Here is a 15,742-nt window from a genome sequence, read left to right as displayed (position 1 = left end):
TGAAATCAGTGTCTAAAAGACACTGGATTTATGGCTTGTTACAACAATCTGAAACCCACTCACACGTCCTTTTTGTTCTGGGACTACAGGAGAACATAAGAATGGCCATACTGGGTCAGACCAAAGGTCCATCCAGCCCAGTATCCTGTCTACCGACAGTGGCCAATGCCAAGTGCCCCAGAGGGAGTGAACCTAACAGGTAATGATCTAGTGATCTCTCTCCTGCCATCCATCTCCACCCTCTGACAAACAGAGATTAGGGACACCATTGCTTACTCATCCTGGCTAATAGCCATTAATGGACTTAACCTCCATGAATTTATCCAGTTCTCTTTTAAACCCTGTTATAATCCTAGCCTTCACAACCTCCACAGGCAAGGAGTTCCACAGGTTGACTGTGTGCTGAGTGAAGAAGAACTTCCTTTTATTTGTTTTAAACCTGCTGCCCATTAATTTCATTTGGTGGCCCCTAGTTCTTATATTATGGGAACAAGTAAATAACTTTTCCTTATTCACTTTCTCCACACCACTCATGATTTTATAGATCTCTATCATATCCCCCCTTAGTCTCCTCTTTTCCAAGCCAAAAAGTCCTAGCCTCTTTAATCTCTCCTCATATGGGATCCATTCCAAACCCCTAATCTTTTTAATTGACCTTTTCTGAACCTTTTCTAATGCCAGTATATCTTTTTTGAGATGAGGGGACCACATCTGTACACAGTATTCAAAATGTGGGCGTACCATGGATTTATATAAGGGCAATAAGATATTCTCCGTCTTATTCTCTATCCCTTTTTAAATGATTCCTAACATCCCGTTTGCTTTTTTGACTGCTGCTGCACACTGCGTGGACGTCTTTAGAGAACTATCCACGATGACTCCAAGATCTTTCTCTAGATTAGTTGTAGCTAAATTAGCCCCCATCATATTGTATGTATAGTTGGGGTTATTTTTTTCCAATGTGCATTACTTTACATTTATCCACATTAAATTTCATTTGCCATTTAGTTGCCCAATCACTTAGTTTTGTGAGATCTTGTTGAAGTTCTTCAGTTTGCTTTGGTCTTAACTATCTTGAGCAGTTTAGTATCGTCTGCAAACTTTGCCACCTCACTGTTTACCCCTTTCTCCAGATCATTTATGCATAGGTTGAATAGGATTGGTCCTAGGACTGACCCTTGGGGCACATCACTAGTTATCCCTCCCCATTCTGAAAATTTACCATTTATTCCTACCCTTTTTTCCCTGTCTTTTAACCGGTTCTCAATCCATGAAAGAATCTTCCCTCTTATCCCATGACAACTTAATTTACGTAAGAGCCTTTGGTGAGGGACCTTGTCAAAGGCTTTCTGGAAATTTAAGTACACTATGTCCACCAGATCCCCCTCGACCACATGTTTGTTGACCCCCTCAAAGAACTCTAATAGATTAGTAAGACAAGATCTCCCTTTACAGAAACCATGTTGACTTCTGCGCAACAATTTATGTTCTTCTATGTGTCTGACAATTTTATTCTTTACTATTGTTTCAACTAATTTGCCTGATACTGATGTTAGACTTACCGGTCTGTAATTGCCAGGATCACCTCTAGAGCCCTTTTTAAATATTGGCGTTACGTTAGCTATCTTCCAGTCACTGGGTACAGTAGCTGATTTAAAGGACAGGTTAAAAACTATAGTTAATAGTTCCACAATTTCACATTTGAGTTCCTTCAGAACTCTTGGGTGAATGCCATCTGGTCCAGGTGACTTGTTACTGTTAAGTTTCTCAATTAATTCCAAAACCTCCTCTAGTGACACTTCAATCTGTGACAATTCCTCAGACTTGTCATCTACAAAATATGGGTCAGGTTTGGAAATCTCCCTAACATCCTCAGCCATGAAGACTGAAGCAAAGAATTCATTTAGTTTCTCTGCGATGATTTTATCGTCTTTAAGTACTCCTTTTGTATCTCGATCGTCTAGGGGCCCCACTGGTTGTTTAACTGGCTTCCTGCTTCTGATGTACTTTAAAAAAACATTTTGTTATTACCTTTTGAGATTTTGGCTAGCTGTTCTTCAAACTCCTTTTTGGCTTTTCTTATCACATTTTTACATTTAATTTGGCAGTGTTTATGCTCCTTTCTATTTACCTCTAGGATTTGACTTCCACTTTTTAAAATATGCCATTTTATCTCTCACTGCTTCTTTTACATGGTTGTTAAGCCACGGTGGCTCTTTTTTAGTTCTTTTACTGTGTTTTTTAATTTGGGGTATACATTTAAATTGAGCCTCTATTATGGTGTCTTTGAAAAGTGTCCATGCAGCTTGCAGGGATTTCACTCTAGTCACTGTACCTTTTAATTTCTGTTTAACTAACCTCCTCATTTTTGAATAGCTCCCCTTTCTGAAATTAAATGCCACAGTGTTGGGCTGTTGAGGTGTTCTTCCCACCACAGGAATGTTAAATGTTATTATATTATAGTCACTATTTCCAAGCAGTCCTGTTATAGTTACTTCTTGGACCAGATCCTGCGCTCTACTCAGGACTAGATCGAGACCTGCCTCTCCCCTTGTGGGTTCCTGTACTAGTTGCTCCAAGAAGCAGTTATTTAAAATATCGAGAAATTTTGTCTCTGCATTTCGTCCTGAGGTGACATGTACCCAGTCAATATGGGGATAACTGAAATCCCTCACTATTACTGAGTTCTTTATTTTGCTAGCCCCTCTAATCTCCCTTAGCATTTCATCGTCACTATCACTGACCTGGTCAGGTGGTCGGTAACAGATCCCTACTGTTATATTCTTATTAGAGCATGGAATTACTATCCATAGAGATTCTATGGAACATGTGGGTTCATTTAAGATTTTTATTTCATTTGATTCTACTTTTTCTTTCACATATAGTGCCACTCCCCCCCGCATGACCTGTTCTGTCCTTCCCATATATTTTATACCCCTGAATGATTGTGTCCCATTGATTGTCCTCACTCCATCAGGTTTCTGTGATGCCTATTATATCAATATTCTCCTTCAACACAAGGCACTCTAGTTCACCCATCTTATTATTTAGACTTCTAGCATTTGTGTACAAACACTTTAAAAACTTGTCACTGTTTATTTGTCTGCCCTTTTCTGATGTGTCAGATTCTTTATGTGAATGTTTCTCATCTAAGCTGGCCCATACTTTATCCTCTTTCATCCCCCCCTCCTGACTAAAACTTAGAGAATCTCTATCAATAGACTTCTCTAAGAGAAGTCTCTGTCCAATCCACGTGTGCCTCTGCAGCAATCGTTTTTCCCCATCTCTTAGTTTAAAAACTGCTCTGCAACCTTTTTAATGTGAAGTGCCAGCAGTCTGGATCCACTTTGGTTAGGTGGAGCCCATCCTTCCTGTATAGGCTCCCCATCCCAAAAGTTTCCCCAGTTCCTAATAAATCTAAACCCCTCCTCTCTACACCATTTTCTCATCCACGCATTGAGACTCTGACGCTCTGCCTACTTTCCTGGCCCTACGCGTAAAACTGGTAGCATTTCTGAGAATGCCACCATAGAGGTCCTGGATTTCAGTCTCTTTCCTAGCAGCCTAAATTTGGCCTCCAGGACATCTCTCCTACCCTTCCCTAGGTCACTGGTACCTACATGCACCATGACCACCGGTCCTCCCCAGCACTACACATAAGTCTATCTAGATGCCTCGAGAGATCCACAACCTTCGCACCAGGCAGGCAAGTCACCATATGGTTCTCCCGGTCATCACAAACCCAGCTATCTATGTTTCTAATGATCGAATCTCCCATTACTAACACCTGCCTTTTCCTAATGACTGCAGTTCCCTCCCCCGGAGAGGTAACCTCAGTGCGAGAGGATACCCCAACATCATCTGGAAGGAGGTCCCAACTATGGGAAGGTTTCCCTCTCTTCCCGGTTGACTGCTCTCCTTCTCTGGGCCTTTCATCCTCCTTAACAGCGCAAGGGCTGTCTGACTGGAGGTGGGACAAATCTACAGTGCCCTGAAAAGCCTCATCAACATATCTCTCTGCCTTCCTTAGGAATGTTAATGGTCCACTTCCCCTCAATTGGTCCCTTGGAATATGTGCTAACTACTTACGCTAAACAATCTGTTCCACCTTGTATTTAGCTGGGAGACGCTGAGTACCTTTCCCAATCCTGAAGAAGAGCTTTATGTAGCTCAAAAGCTTGTCTCTTTCACCAACAGAAGTTGATACAATAAAAGATATTACCTCACCCATCTTGTCTCTCTAATATCCTGGGATTAACACTGCTACAACAACACTGCAAATAATAAAAGAAAATTGTTTTTCTCACTTTTATTTTATTTTCCCACCCGCTCATTTCCTGCAATTTTTATAGGCAAAAAGCAATTTAGCAAATGCTCCACATCTTTTTAAATGTCCACAGCTCATGAGTAGGCGCTAGTGACTAGGTGATTGTTAAAGAGTTGAGATGATGATTCTGTATCCATAATATATTGGTTTCATGGTGCACAAATGCATGTGTAAAATGTATTTAGGTATTAAGACAACAGCAGCTTAAGCAGGTGAGGATCTGCATCTAAAGAACCATACACCATTGATTCAATTACAGTCACAAAAGGTTACGAATACAATTGAAAAATGTGGGGCCTCTTGGAAGACTGGCAAAAAAAAAAGAGATTTTGGCTAAATTAAAAAAGAGAAACATTTCGGGGAACGGGAGGGGTAATTGCTTTTTGGTGTGACATTCTGTTGTAGTTTGTCTTTCTTTTCAATTCAAATGAGGGCAGAAAATATCTACCTGTTAGGATACCTATGAACAATGGGAATATGCATCATGTTAGAGGTTCTGAAATGATGCATGACTATTTGGGTTAGTAGCTGAAAGTCAGGGATTCAGTGACACCAAAGAGGTGGGATTATACCTAAGGCTTGTATGGACTCTTAGCTACCTAGGACAGCCATCATACATTATGGCCCATATGTATCCAAGATACATGGAACAAGGAATAGGTGAGGATCAACGTACCCCAAAAGGGCATAACATTAACCTCATCTGTAGCAATATTCCCTCTAATTTTTAACAGGCCATGTGCACAAAAAATTTCTTCTGTGCCGCTGCTGAAGCAAAAAAAAACCAAAGAAAGCTGCTGCCGAAGCTGGAGTGCGCGCGGTGTTTCACAGTGTGGGCGGGGCGCACGCACACGCCCACAGCTTAGAGGGAACAGTGGTCTGCAGATTTATCAGCACCAGGAAGATTGTACCCATGATGTCATTCTCAGGTCCATGGTGCAGCAGTTATGGTGTTTCACCTATGCTTATATATCCCCTCGGGTACAAGGAAATGAACCAAGATGATGGTCCCAAGCAGAGAATTAATCTATTATTATCCAGGGGCTTGTTTCTACATACAGCGCTACAGAGGTGCAGCTGTGCCACTGTAGCGCCTTTATGAAGATACCCCTATGCCCATGGAAGAGCTTCTCCTGTTGGCATAGTTAATCCACCTCCCCGAGAGGTGGTAGCTACGTCAAAGGCAGCAGCTCTCCCATCAACATAGTGCTGTCTACATGGGGGTTAGGTTGGTATAATAATGTTGTCAGCGACGTAGTTATACCAACATAGCTCTGTAGTGTAGATCTGGCCTAGGTCTTTCAAGGGAAAAGGAGACTGAGGCAATTAAAGATGGTGGGTGGGGGAGTAATAAGGGATGAAAGAGGAAGGATGGTCCAGTAGCTGAAGTGCTGGAACTAGGGGTCCTGGGTTCAACTCCCCGCTCTACCACAGACTTCCTGTGTGACCTTGGGCAAATAATTTGCGGAAGGGAGGGACACAGAGAATATCTGTAACATGAGGATAATAGCACTTCCTTTCCTCAGAGGAGTGGTGCAAGAATAAATAAATTAAAGGTTGTGAGGTGCTCAGATACTGCAATGATGGGGTTCACAAAAGTACCACGGATGGACAGATGATCTGCCTGCACACCCGGGGAGTTCCTCCTGGACCCATGTGACTCTGCACCCCCTACAGGGAGGGTTCTGTATAGCAGGCACAATAAAGTTCTTAAACAGATTTACTGGATATTGCTCTGTGGTCACTGCTCTCAAAGGCAGTAACTTTCTCATAATCACCAACACCCAGTGGTGAGCTGGAGCCGGTTTGCACTGGTTCACTAAAACTGGTTGTTAAATTTAGAAGCCCTTTTAGAACCAGTTGTTCTACGAGGGACAAACAGTTCTAAAAGGGCTTCTAAAATTAACCAGCCAAAAGTGGCGCCTTAGACACCGACTCCATGGGTGCTCCACCCAAGGGGAAAATTTGGTGGGTGCATAGCACCCACCGATAGCTCCCCGCCCCACCTCACCTCCGCTCCGCCTCCTCCCCTGAACGCGCTGCCCCGCTCTGCTTCTCCGCCCACCCCACTATGGTGGCCCACGAGACCCTCCTGCCTGGTTCTGGGGGCGGACAGGGGAGGGGGGTGGATGGGTCAGGGGTTCTGGGAGGGGGTGGGGGTGGGGGCATCAAGGAACGCGGGAGGTTGGATGGAGCAGGAGTCCCGGGGGGCAGGGATGGGCACTCATGGGAGATATCAAAATGAGATAATATCATGCTACTGTCTGATCTTGTAGAGGTTTGTGACCAGAGAGCCTCCAATTCCATTCTTGTTTCCTTCAATTGTCAAGTAATTTTGCAAGACTAATACTACCTACTGATAGTAACTTTTTTGTGGCCACCCCTTTCTTGAGGAAGGAACCAGTTGTTAAGATTTTGGCAGCTCATCACTGCCAACACCCAAGTGACAGGGAAGTTGGATCTCCTGGGCCTAATTCAGCAAACCCTTCCTCACTTGTGAAATCCTTACTCATGCAAATAGTTTCAGTGGTCTTGCATGTTTGGGGAAGGATTTCCCTCCCAAGTAAGGGCTGGGGGATTTGGCCCCTTGTTCTGCAGAGTCCTGCTCAGATGTTCCTAATTTAAAACATGAAGTGAGTCACCTGCAGAGAGAACGACCCTGCTAAACGTGACAGTGCACAGACTCCCTGCAATAGCTTACCTGGAGCCCAGAGCAATCGGAAGCAGCAGCAAAAGAAAGATGAAGATGTGATAGAATGGACAGGGATGGATTCACATCACAGAGAAACACATCACAAATGGAGAGAAATGAATCGGGCAGGCGATGCGTAGCTGAAAAGAACCACAAGTTACCACGGTTACTGTCAAAACTCAACACAGCAGCAAAATCCTAAGTAGCATTGCTACTTTCTATGGAATTTTGTTTACAAGTCATCAAAGTAAAATCTCCACCTTTTTACATTAGAATTCCCATAACACTTTTTTTGTACTGTATAGATCAACCTGAGTAAGAATCCACATTTTTCTTAATTAATATTTTACAGAACCCCAGAGGGGCTCCTCAATAGTCTGTTCAACTCATGCTATAAAATGCAAGGCTGATCTGGATGAGCAGGTGGCTTAAGATGGAATCAAAATGAGATAATATCATGCTACTGTCTGATCTTGTAGAGGTTTGTGACCAGAGAGCCTCCAATTCCATTCTTGTTTCCTTCAATTGTCAAGTAATTTTGCAAGACTAATACTACCTACTGATAGTAACTTTTTTGTGGCCACCCCTTTCTTCACCATGGCAGTTCAAACGAATTTATTCCCTATTCCCCTATTCTCTCTTCTGGGGAAAAAACAGCTATTTTTAAAATAAACTGTTAGTTGCTTGTGAAAGATGTCAGACTGACAGCTCTTCTCGCTGTAGCCATAAGGCAAGTACATCGCGGGCAGCAGCTGAGCAAGTGTATGAATACCAACTCATCACTGGGCATGGAACCCTGAACTGGGAGCAATTGCTCCAAGAGTAAATGGTTAATTCAGTCTCTCTGCCCTTTAAGCACTTGAGCTTTCTGTCAGTACTTGGTGTCAAGTATTGCCATTTGCATCAGTCAGGTCTGGTCTCGACTAGGATACATATGTGGTGTTAGAACATATTAGCTAACACATGTTGATTAATACTTTCTAGAAGTCCAGTGCGGACAAAGCAGTATTGACTTTAACATGCACTAAGCAGGTCATGGTAAAGAGTATTGTGCCGCTAGGCCTTAACTCGATCAGTTTATCACATGTTAAAGGTAGTGGCCCCTCTCTACACTAGACTTTTCAAACATGCTCATTAGAATATTTTAGCCAGCACATTCTAACAACACACCTTTGATCCTAGTCCTCTGTTGTGGGAATCTATCCACAAGGGACTAGAGTGGCATACCAAACCCATTCAACTTAGACCTCGAAATTATCTTCAGTAGGTAACAGATTTAATTTCCTACCAGCCCAGACTGAATTTCAGCTGGAGACAAAGGAGTAAAATGGCCTGTAACCAATTATTAATGTTCATAAAACACTTGGTAACCCATCATCACCCAGCTTTACAAAACCAAACCTGGGATGGATGAAACTTCTTGGATAATATGTTACTAAGTAGCTTCTAGTCTTCAAGGCAGCCTGTGGTGCAATGTATATAATAAATCATTACCTTTTAATACCTATGGCTCTTTTTCCACTGCTCTAATTTCTCTAAGTTGCAGTGGCAAATATGTTTAAACTATCTGTGCTAATCAAAGACCCTTTGATCACTTTAAGAATGGAATTACTTGTGAAGTCTGCATGAAAAACATGCTGATGAAGGTTGAACTAGACCGAAATTGGAGCCGATCGCCCCTAATTTTTAACAGTTGTCATAGCAACATGGCTAGGGAAAATCATTTAAAATAAGGAGCTTTTAATTTGCATCAAATTTAAATCACACAAATGTTTGAAAAGCTTGGAAACATCGGTTTAAAAATATACTTTGTATTAAACTGTGTTTTTCTTTGCTTTAAAGAAGTTGAAAGCATTTTTTCATAATAGTGTAATTTGCCAGTGGCCAATGCAGTAAAATAACATACTGACAGCTTTTCAAATGTACAGTAAATATGACATCTTAAAGCTAAAACATGTCACTGACTCTGCAGAATTGATAAAAAGCAAATGGAATATGGTAAGGACTACTCCATTCTTGCAGATTAAACAACAATTGAGAAGCCTTGGTCGTAAAGACATGTTTGAATCAAACTGGACACAACTCATACCCACAACTTCCCAAAAGATAAACATCTGCTTATGGCAGGCTACAGAGATCAGAACGATCTGCCAAAATGTGAGTAGAGAGAGCCAAATGCAATAACCCAGGACTGACTGCCATTGCTACTGTCATAGGAAAAGGCTAGGGCAGACACAACTCTGAAGGGAAAATAAAAGAGGGGATAGTGAAAGCAATATTGATTTTGACATGTGTTGTGAATTTTCTCTCTGTCGCACTAGATCCCTGCCCCAACTTCCCAAAAATGGAGCAAGTTATTCATCCCAGCACATACTGTGCATATCTGGCTCCCATCTGTTGGGTTACAAGGACTTCAAGCTCAGTGACCAGATCATAAATATAATTCTGTGCTCTGTGCCAAAAGTAGCCATCTTCTTTGAGACTACAGAAAAGACAGACACAACAGGAACGTCAAGAAAACAAAGAAAAGAAAATACCTCAGGAAGCTTTAATATTTTTTCTGCTCTACCTCCCATTCCCAGATTCCAACTAGCTAGTAAGATGCTGGAAAGAGCAAACTCACTGTCACTCCCTTATTAGTTCAACGTTCTTGTAATAACAATGACTTCATAGCCATACACCGTTCTCAGTGATAACTAAGGATTTCCATCACTTTTAGTTCTTATATCCCTGCCCCTTTCTGCAGAGACACCCTGTCATGAACAATCTGTTGGCTCACATTGGAACCCTTTAATAGAGCTCTTTGATCAATTTAGGGGGTTCTTTACTTTTGGAGCAATAACATGACCATCGGCTCAAGGGCTTCCAACCCTTCAATGCCCCACTGGGCACCAGAAACCTCATATAAAACTCTTTGATTGATTTCCTCCTCCCTTAGCTCAGTGTTCTCCTTCTCAAAACCAGAGAGAAACACTAGTGCTATCACGACCCTAGGTGCAATGTAGCTTCTGAAACAAGAGGATCAGTGGCTGCTAAATTAAGGGCAGCACTGGAAATAATTCAGAGGTGCCTTTTCCTCAGATTCCTTTCATTGCCAGTCCTTATGACCAGGAAATTTGATCTTTCTAGGCTTGTGAACTACAGTTTAACATCTTCATTTTTAAAACCAAACCTCAGTCCTTTTCCAGATGTCCAACACAGAAGGAGAAATAACAAAAGTTTGGTGCTCCAATCAAATACTCAAGATCTAGATTGAAAAGCTGTGTTGCATTGTCTTATTTCTGAAAGATTAAATTTGCTGAAAAACACAGTTTTCATTCCAAGTGTTTGTCTGTTTTCTTTTCATTTGAAATGACTGAACAAATCCTGAGAGTTGCTGAGCTTCTGCTTAAATCAGTGAGAGTTGTAGTTGCCCAGCAGCTGCTGAATGTCTCTTTCTACATATGTATTGCACACACACAAACTATGCAAAAAGAACATTATTAAGGTTGCAAAGTCAAGCATTCAAAAAGTTAGAAAATGCCAGAATTAAGGTTGCCTAGGCAACCTTAATTCACCGCCCTTGTGCACATGCATTCTGATACAGTCTGTAATTACATGATCACATAGCATTTTTTCCACAGGCCCCCTGCCTCATTCAGTGCACAGAATGGACGGTGCTCACTTAATGAGCAGCTATTCAATGTTTTCCTTTCTCATTGTTCAGTGCATGGCTCCAAGGCCTTATTTATTGAACTCTATTCAAACCCTACTCAAAAAATGCAATTATTAATTTCCTTATGGGCTTTTCTGTAGTGCTTATCGCTACACTATCTGAATCCTTCACAGACATGTATTAATTTATTTTCACAACACCCTTGTAAAGAGAAGGGATGGTATGATCCCCCATTTTACTGATGGGGGTCTGAGGCATAAAGAGATTAAGGTCAAAAGGATTCAGTAATTTTGGGTGCTCAATTTGAGATGCCCAGGGCCTGATTCTCCAGATCACTTAGCATTATATAGCACTTTATATGTGCAAAGCAGAGCTCCCACTGACTTCAGTCGCAGCGGTGAGGGCTCAGCACTCTGTTAATCAGGATCCAGAGTCCCAAGTTAGGCACCCAGAAAATGGGGAACACATAATTAGTGACCATGTGTGAAAAGTTTAAGTGACATCACATAGGAACTTTGTGGCTGAGGCAGGGATAAAATCCAGTTCTCCTGTGTGGCATTCAATTGTCTTACTCACAAGACCAACCTTTTCCCTCCTGCAATCCCCTGCCTCATTCACTAGACACCTCCCAACTTCTGCAACAAATCCAGCAGGGGGCCTACAGACAACAGTCTCCTTCCCTACACAAATCTGATTCATCCTCCATTCTGGACCATGAATGAGGCAGGGCTTTCACGGAAAAAAATAGTATGTGATGATGCAATATAAAATATACTAAATACAGACTACCCTTTTGTGGAGATTACAGTAAAATCAATACTGTTTTTTGACTAATTGTAATCTCAGTTACACTCTGGATTTACAGGCACTGTAACTGAGGTCAGATTCCAGCCCAGAGAATTTATCAGGATATTCTTATACCATTCTTTCTTGTCAGGCAACCCCATTCCAGACTCGAACCAAAGGCTTTTACCCATCTAATGATGAAGGATGGAGAGTGAAACTCAGCTTGGCAAGCCAGCTCCTAGCATTCCCCAGGTCATACATAGTATAAACACATCACTGTCCTGTCCTGTTGGTACATGTGCAGTTATCTTAATAAGTGAGAATGCAGGGAGTGGTCCTGTGGTTTAAACACAGGACACATTTTACGAATAAGGAAGGACATTGTCACTTGCCAGATTGATGTCACATGGCATGTTTCTCTCTTACACAGGTCTTGAAGGTGATATAATTTGTTACAGTACATGCCATACAGATTTCAAGAAAGGTCTTAAAGTGATACAGTGCAGCGTCTATGAGGCTGTAGTGAAAGTTTTTTTCTTACATTTTGTGTTTGTTAATCTAGTGCTGGTGATGGGTAGAAGCTTGACAGTCTTGGAGAATGAAGTCCTCTTGCTATAGCACAAGCATTTGGAGTGAGTGCCTTCCCATCCAGCCCTGCAAGCCTGCCTCAACCCTGACTGGCATGGACCCCATGACTGAGGGTGAAAAGGCAGTTCAACCTCCTGGATGATTCAGCATTCCCCTACTCTGCTGGCACTGCAGCCAGCCCAGGTGCCAATTAGTGCCCGCCACGGTGGTGGGCTTTAGTGAAGCACACACCTGTCCACTGGGAAATGGACTGAGGCCACCTCCCTAATTGCACGCAGAAAACTGAACAGCCATCAGATGGCAACAGCAACTTTTGGCCAATACTGATCTAGGTTGGATTTGAACCTGCAGCGTAGGGGGGTGGCAGGCTGTGGTTTACAGTGTTAAAAACAATACAACCTATGTAAAAAAAATGTGTAATTCACAGGTGTGATATCCAACCCATGAATGATGAGATTCACCCAACCAACACTGCCAGGACAGAAAGCTAGCCTGGGTGGACAAGCCACTGAGCAAATCTAGAGAGTAGTGAAGAGGAGGGTGCTAAGGCTGCAAATGAACACAGATCAAGCAACAGTCACAGAGAAAAGAAGGGTGTTGGAAGTCAGCAGCTGTAGATGTCCTCAGAGACTGGGCTGGGAAAAGAGAGAGCGAGCAGCACAAAGGGAAGAAAGGGGACAAGCACAGCAACGGAGGGAGGGAGTGGAGGAGATGACAAGACAAGTGGGAGCAAGGACGGAACAGTCAACTTGGATTGTCTGGGACTTGGATCCATGAGTTATTAGTATATACATTAAAAACAGCCAAACGCTGAGCCTTGGTGTTTTTTCCATTGAGCGTCTCTGGTGACTAACAGCCATGCTTCACTTTACTTATGAGACCACCAGAAGCCCTCAGTGCAATGATAGCCTCACATCTGGCAGTTACCTGTCCTTTATTCTATATCCTGTATCTTGGTATTGTTATAAGCTATTTGCAAAAGGACAGCTTCTGACCGTTAGTGCAATTTGCAGCATGAACATAAAAACTTCATGTTAGCAATAATCTTATTAAGAGGATTGATATAATAATGGAGACCCATTTTTTGTGCATATTTATGCAGTCACACACATTAAAACTTCAGCTAATATTAACAACACTTCATATTTATATAGTGATTTACCAGTTCAAAAAGTGCTTTATAGACATTAACTAATGACAGTAGCATCTCAATACACTCCAGTTTGTACATTATTGCTCAGCAGGTAAGAACTGCATTAATGAATGCTTGCTCAATAACTTACAAGATCGAGGGCAGCTGCCAGGATGGAGGCATCGGGGATAGTGCCTGGCTCACAGCAGTTTAAGAGAAACTGAAAGCGTTTCATGCCTTGTCTGATTGCTCCCAGGTTCACTACATTCTTGGATTTTCCACCTTCCTGGTTGGAGGCCAAGTGATCATCAAAACTGTGGCAACCTGAGGAGGTAGAGAGTACAAAGGGGGTCCAGGGTGGGGGGTGGGAGATGAGAAGCAGCGAAGAGAAGGGGGACACAATACCTCACAGAAAAAAAAAACAAGTTGTACAGGAATCCTGGCGTGCATGATCCTGACCCGGTTCCCTTCCCTCAACTTGATATATGATCTGAGCATGTGTGACAATTTCCATGGCACCCAGTGACTGTGAAAACTGTGAGCCTGATTCTGAACATGGCTATGCTGATGTAAGTCCAAAATGGTTCCCTGGACGTGGATGGAGATGCTTTAGATTTACTCCAGTATAAATTAGATCAGAGTATGGTTGGTCCGTGGCCTTTTTTCAAATATGTAAATACAGTATCGAGTCTTCTGCGTGTTCAGGCTCTCAGGCTCTCTTCCTCTCCACACTTCCTGGTCAGTTTATTTAGATTATTTCCATTTATCCGTCTCTATCTTAGCTTATCATCTTCCTTCTCCCTAAGAAAGACTATGCATTTATCCTCACCTATGAATTTAACAAAGGTTATATTATATTTTGAGCAGGACAAACATGAGTAATAATTCTTCCAAAAGGACAAGGCAAGGATCAGCTGTTACTTATATAGGCCTAAATCTTCAGAAGTGACTAGTTATTTTGGGGAGCCCACCTTGAGACACCTTATGTCAAGGCCTGATTTTCAGAAACTGCTCAGCACTCACCTTCTGTAAATCCTTTAAGATGTCTCATTTGCAGTCTACCTAAAAATGGAGGCACCCAGAATGACTAGTCACTTTTGAAAATGAAACCCATAAAGCCTCCTTTGAACACATTAACATGTTACTTGTATGGGACACGTCAGCTAGTCACAATGCAGTCTGGAACCAAGGTTCCCCTGAGGAAGGTAAGTAAGTAGGCAAAGCCTAACAAGTTACAGAGTTGGTGTGGCTTGTGAAAGGTACACGAAAGAAATATTAATTAGTTGGGAAAACACAATGAAATTAAAAATATTCTAACTAAAGCACCGCTGGGGAGTTGCCAAAAGCTTTCGTTTCAGCCGGACACTCCCCTAAAGGCAAAAACAAGGGAGATCAATTGGATTTCTTCACCGACATGACCTCAACATGGTACATGGCTCAGCTGCCATTTTTGCCTTCTCAAAGGAAAGCTCTTCTGAAAGCTTTGACAGAAGATCTACATAATACATTATACGAGCACTTCTATCACCTCTAAGGGAACAAAGCTAGAAAAACTGAGTACCTGAGTAGAGCAGACAGAGGACTAGACAGGACTCAGAGGATAAATCTGAAAAGTAGTTTCAAGTCTAAGATGATTACCATTCACCACAATCAAAAGTATAAACTCTCCACCTCCCTCTGCAGAAGCATATGCAGAATCAAGCCAAAGTCAAGAATCTCCAGATCATGGGCTTTCCTGGTTTGTCCACAAAACTACCCCAACTTCCTTGATTTATGGGCATAAGGAAGAACCTCTCATCATTGAGGAATCTTATAGAATGCTCAATAATAAAGCAACTTAGAACTTTGGGCTGGGGACTCTAGTTGTTTCTAACATGGATGTAACAGAGAAAGGCAGGGCACCAGCTTTGAAGGACATTCTTGACCTAGGGAGAGGAGAAAAGCAGAAAACTCCAAGTCCACTAAGGGACCTTGCCATGAAGACTTACCTTATATAGTACAATGACAACCCCAGAATAGATAGATGGAAAATCTTTTCCAAACTATTAAGCCTAATTATGCAAACAAAGATGAATTAAGTTTAAAAAAATCTTCTTGTAAGAATGAAAGTACATGGCTGTCCTACATCCAGCTAAGCTACATAGTGCCCAACAGCAAAACATTTCTATCCCGGGACAGATTTCATCCAAATGAAAACAGAAAAGGAAATGGACACTTGTATTAGTTGAATGGACATTGCTGCCTTTTCTTCCAATGCCTTTGTTTCCTAACTACCTGGTATATTTCAACTGATACAATTAATGGCCTGTATCTTGGCCAATATCTTGTTGGCCAAGATAATACAATAATACAATACTAATACAATTAATGGCCAATATCTTGTTTGGGCTATAGACAGACAAATAATGATGTTTGCCCTTAAACATGTCTAACCAATCTCTCAGTGTCAGAATCTGTGCTGCACCTCTAAGAAGTACAGCACAGAAACTCACTGCCTTGGTGGAGGGCACAGCTAAGGATGCATTAAGCCACTTTTGTGCCCTCCTAATTTGGGGCTGAGCC

At 42.1% G+C, this 15,742-nt stretch overlaps 1 protein-coding gene across 14 annotated transcripts in view; it reads right to left on the bottom strand.

Moving 5' to 3' along the window:
- The window catches only part of UNC80 (unc-80 homolog, NALCN channel complex subunit), a 188,906-nt gene that overhangs the window by 97,795 nt on the left and 75,369 nt on the right, over positions 1–15,742 (bottom strand). For all 14 annotated transcript variants that reach the window (XR_012154378.1, XR_012154377.1, XM_073306691.1 and 11 more), the window contains exon 22: positions 13,332–13,504. Coding sequence is in view for 12 of the 14 variants with exons in the window: in XM_073306691.1 (XP_073162792.1) it covers positions 13,332–13,504 (173 nt within the window). In the remaining 2 variants the exon portion in view is untranslated. The remainder of the gene's footprint in view (positions 1–13,331; positions 13,505–15,742) is intronic.

This window comes from Lepidochelys kempii, chromosome 11 (assembly GCF_965140265.1).
Source record: "Lepidochelys kempii isolate rLepKem1 chromosome 11, rLepKem1.hap2, whole genome shotgun sequence".
NCBI lineage: Eukaryota > Metazoa > Chordata > Testudines > Cheloniidae > Lepidochelys > Lepidochelys kempii.
This window is presented reverse-complemented; position numbering and strand designations above follow the sequence as displayed.